General features: G+C 45.0%; 1 protein-coding gene across 1 annotated transcript in view; it reads left to right on the top strand.

Annotated features, from left to right (window-relative positions):
• Window positions 1-4179, top strand: part of MAMDC2 (MAM domain containing 2) — a 181368-nt gene that overhangs the window by 81579 nt on the left and 95610 nt on the right. Inside the window, 1 exon segment of the mRNA XM_017873066.1 lies at window positions 3498-3754. Within this exon segment, the coding sequence (XP_017728555.1) occupies window positions 3498-3754 (257 nt within the window).

Raw genomic sequence — 4179 nt, forward strand, 5'->3', positions numbered from 1 at the left:
GGGAGTTATACATGATATAAATGATGAATTGATGGGTGCTGACGAGTTGATGGGTGCAGCACACCAACATGGCACAAATATACATATGTAACAAACCTGCACGTTATGCACATGTACCCTAGAACTTAAAGTATAATAAAAAAAAAAAAAAGATGCCCTGGGTTTGGAAAACTTTTAGCTCAGGATGCAAACCTGACCCTTGAGGAAGAGGAGAACCTGGGCCAATGGGAGCTGCCGAAGGGCCCCATGGCAGACAGAATGGCCTGCCCCTCTGCTATGCTTGGTCACTCTGGAGCAGGGAGCTGGGAGCAGCCCAGAGTGGTGTCTTGGTACACTCTCCTGCAGGTCCAAAGGTGAGGTGGCTGGAGACCCAGTCACTGATGGTTTCTTCAGCAAGTTCTCTTAAAGAGGATCTCTGTGGCCCCTGCAATTAGGTATCCAGGAAGCAAAGTATTATAATGTATGCACATTATAATACGAAGAATTATAGCTCCCCTCCACTCAATTCTCCCTGCTCATATCTCACAAAAAGATTCTGTTTCATTGGTAAGTCATGTTACAAAGGGCAATGAAGATTTCATCTCTGCCTTTGATATTCACGTGAGTTCTTAGAGAACAGAAGCAGATTACAGAGGCTAATTGGTCATAGGCATTCTCCACCACTAGAATGTTCTCATCAAGGCTTGCTGGCCACCAGGAGTGCTTTAGAGGGTTTTCAAGCTTGGGATACGGAGGAGTGACCTTGCCTCCATATCAGAGGTTCTTTGATTCTATCCGGTCTGACATTCTGATTCTTCCTTTAAAATTCCTCCCCAGAGGTGGCAAAGTGGAGCCTACAGTGGTTTCCAGCCTGTAGATACGTTTATTTGGCACATACGAAGTTTAAAAAAATATGGTAGGGAGTGTTAGGCGTTGAATTGTGCACACTCAAAATTCAAATGTTGAAGTCCTAACCCCCAAGACTTAGAATGTGACCTTGCTTGGACACAGATGGGTGCAGATGTCATTAGTTAAGATGAGGTCATGCTGGAGTAGGGTGGGCCTCCAATCCAATATGACCGCTGTCCTTTTTAAAAGGGGAACTTTGAGCACAGAGAGAGATGTACACAGGGAGAATGCCATGTAAAGATAAAGGCAGAGACCTTCAAGCCAAGGAATGCCAAAGATTGCCAGCACACCACCAGAAGCTTGGAGAGAGACCCAGGACCAATCCTTCCCTCACGGCCCTGAGAAGGAACAACCCCTGCTGACACCTTGATCCTTGACTTCTGGACTCCAGAACTGTGAAGCAATACATGTGTGTTGCTGAAGCCTCCCATTTTGCAGTATTTTGTGACAGCTGCCCTAGCAAACCACACAGGAAGCATCCCTTAAAAGTGGATAGATTTGCCATGAAAACCTGAATTCCAGACTAGGATGGGGAAAGCCTGCAGCACAGGGCTGGATGCCGGGCATCCACTGGGTAGGCCCTGCTCTCTCAGGGAGGCTGGAGAACACAGGGGTGAGGGGCCAGGCTTCTCACCCCAAGCCGGTTATTGCTGCATAAGAATATGGGCCCAGTACTATCAGATGTTTTTATTTTTCCAGACAAGCTTGGTTTCTGTTTCTCAATGTGGGGAAAAATAAGATTTCAAATGCTAGCTACTAATTTACCACTCTCTATTTTCTCCCTGACTCAATCAACTTCATTCATACACTTAATCTGGCTGCCTCCTCTGAGAATTTGAGTTCGTAATCTCTGTTTATTCACTGTTGTGTGGTTTGGCAAGATGATAAGGTAAATTATATTCAAATAAGATTATTCATGGGATTCAGGGTACTGAACAACTTGCCATCAGGAGAAAGTGACCTTTGACCTGTCCATTTTTCCCCTCTGCCATGTTGAGATGAGGACCTTTCTGAGACCATGTCTGTACATTAAATAACCATTTGTTGAGGGCCCACCACATACCGGGCTATGTGCTAGATACAAAGTAAACGTCCAGTGTATAAATGCATATGCTCCTTCTAATATTTTTTCTGCTCTTCACAATGGAGAAAAGGTATTCTTTCCTTATTTTATTTTATTTTTTGGAGACAGGGTCTCACTTGTCACCCAGGCTGGAGTACAGTGCTGTGATCACAGCTTATTGCAACCTTGAACTCATGGGCTCAAGTGATTCTCCTGATTCAGCCTCTGTAATAGCTAAGACCAGAGGTGCATGCTACCATGCCCAGCTAATTTTAAGAAAGTTTTTTCTGTAGAGACAGGGATCTCACTATGTTCCCCAGGCTGGTCTCAAGTTCCTGGCCTCAAGCAATGCTCCGGTCTCAGCCTCCCAAAGTGTTGGGATTAAGGCATGAGTCACTGCACCTGGCCAGGAATTCTTATTAACCAGAGATTATGTCATGGAAATGAAGATATTAAGCTGTAATTGTTCTGAGCTTGTAAATAGAAAGGGCACTCTGTTGAAGCTGCATTGCATAGCACTTCTCTGTCATCACTCAAATAAATTCATACAAAATTGCTAACAATGATAGCTTATCCTTTATACAGAACAGGCTATAGGGCAAGCATGGTTCTAGAATTGTGAATGGCATTGTAATTGTTAGGCAGCTACAATGTACCAGGCACGCTAAACACTTTACATACATGACTCCATGTAATATTCATTGACTCTATGAGGAAAGTATTTGATTGTCATTCTAGAGATCCGGAAATTGAGACCCAGACATACTCAGAAACTTGTTCAAGGTCACAGGGCTAGTAAGAAGTGGAGCAGGATTCAACCTCAGTTCTCTTCAATGCTAAGTCAAGGCTGTCTCCATTCTGCCACATGGTTTCTGTGTTTCACCAAGATGCCCCTAACGGAGGCCAGCCCCTGGGTCCAGAGCCCACAAAGACCTGCCAAGAGTGATACCACATATTCACTCCTCCAGTTTTCAGTGTCAATTGACTTGCATGCTATTAACAATACACACATTGCCATATAGTTGGAATTCAAAATCTTAGTTTCACTCAAAACACATATGGTGACATCTTGCATTAATTGTAAACATGTGCAGGAGGATCTCTCCATGCCCTTTTAAGAATAGATGGTAAGCTTTGTGTCCTCTTCGGAGTCTTATAACTCAAATAAGGATTATGAGGGAGTGGCTTCTAGGGTAATGTTCTGTTTCTTTCCATGGGTGTGTTCAGCTTGTGAAAATTTAAGCACTTGACAGATGACACATCTACTTTTCTCTATGTATATTTTACTTGAATCAAAAGTAAGGAAAGTAAAAGGAATGGTCTCATCCTGTATTTAGCAGAGTGCAATGAACCCCATGGACCCATCTCTCAGCTGCAACATTTCTCCATCCACTCATGGCCAAACCTCTGTCAGCTGTAACTCATCCACTTCCTCCTCACCATTCCTGCTGGATTATTTTGAATGCAGAATCACACCATTTTACCTGAACCTCTTCCCCTCCCCACCCCCAACTCTTACGCTGTGCTCTGTCTCTCTGATTTTCAGGCCACTACATGTACGTCGATTCGGTTTATGTGAAGCACTTCCAGGAGGTGGCACAGCTCATCTCCCCGTTGACCACGGCCCCCATGGCTGGCTGCCTGTCATTTTATTACCAGATCCAGCAGGGAAATGACAATGTCTTTTCCCTTTACACTCGGGATGTGGCTGGCCTTTACGAGGAAATCTGGAAAGCGGATAGGCCAGGGAATGCTGCCTGGAATCTTGCAGAGGTCGAGTTCAATGCTCCTTACCCCATGGAGGTAGGTGTACTGGTATGCACCAGCTGTGCCAGGGTGGGCGCTCTGCAGATGTGCCACCCACACACAGAGCTGGAGACGGAGAGGCTGTGGAGTCTCACACTCAGTCTGTCTTTTCTGCTGTGCCTGAACCATACTCTTTCTCATCCTCAGCCCCTCTCCTGCTCTCCCTTCCTCTGCGTCCCCTTTGCCTGCCTCCTTTATTACCTTCATTTCCTAGCAAGAGTCATTTTTATGAGAAAAAATATGGCAAAAGCCAGTCAACCAACTGGACTTCTTGGCGACCCTCTCCTTCTGAAACTTGCACTGTGGTCACAGAGGGTTCAAACGAGGAGATCAGAACCCTCCAAGTAAAACTCAGTCTGGAGTTACCTTTCCTGAGAGCAGTTTTGAAGGTTTTCCTTACTTGAGTGAACTGTTTTCTTAAA

This window comes from Rhinopithecus bieti, unplaced genomic scaffold (assembly GCF_001698545.2).
Source record: "Rhinopithecus bieti isolate Rb0 unplaced genomic scaffold, ASM169854v2 scaffold_7648, whole genome shotgun sequence".
Taxonomy (NCBI): domain Eukaryota; kingdom Metazoa; phylum Chordata; class Mammalia; order Primates; family Cercopithecidae; genus Rhinopithecus; species Rhinopithecus bieti.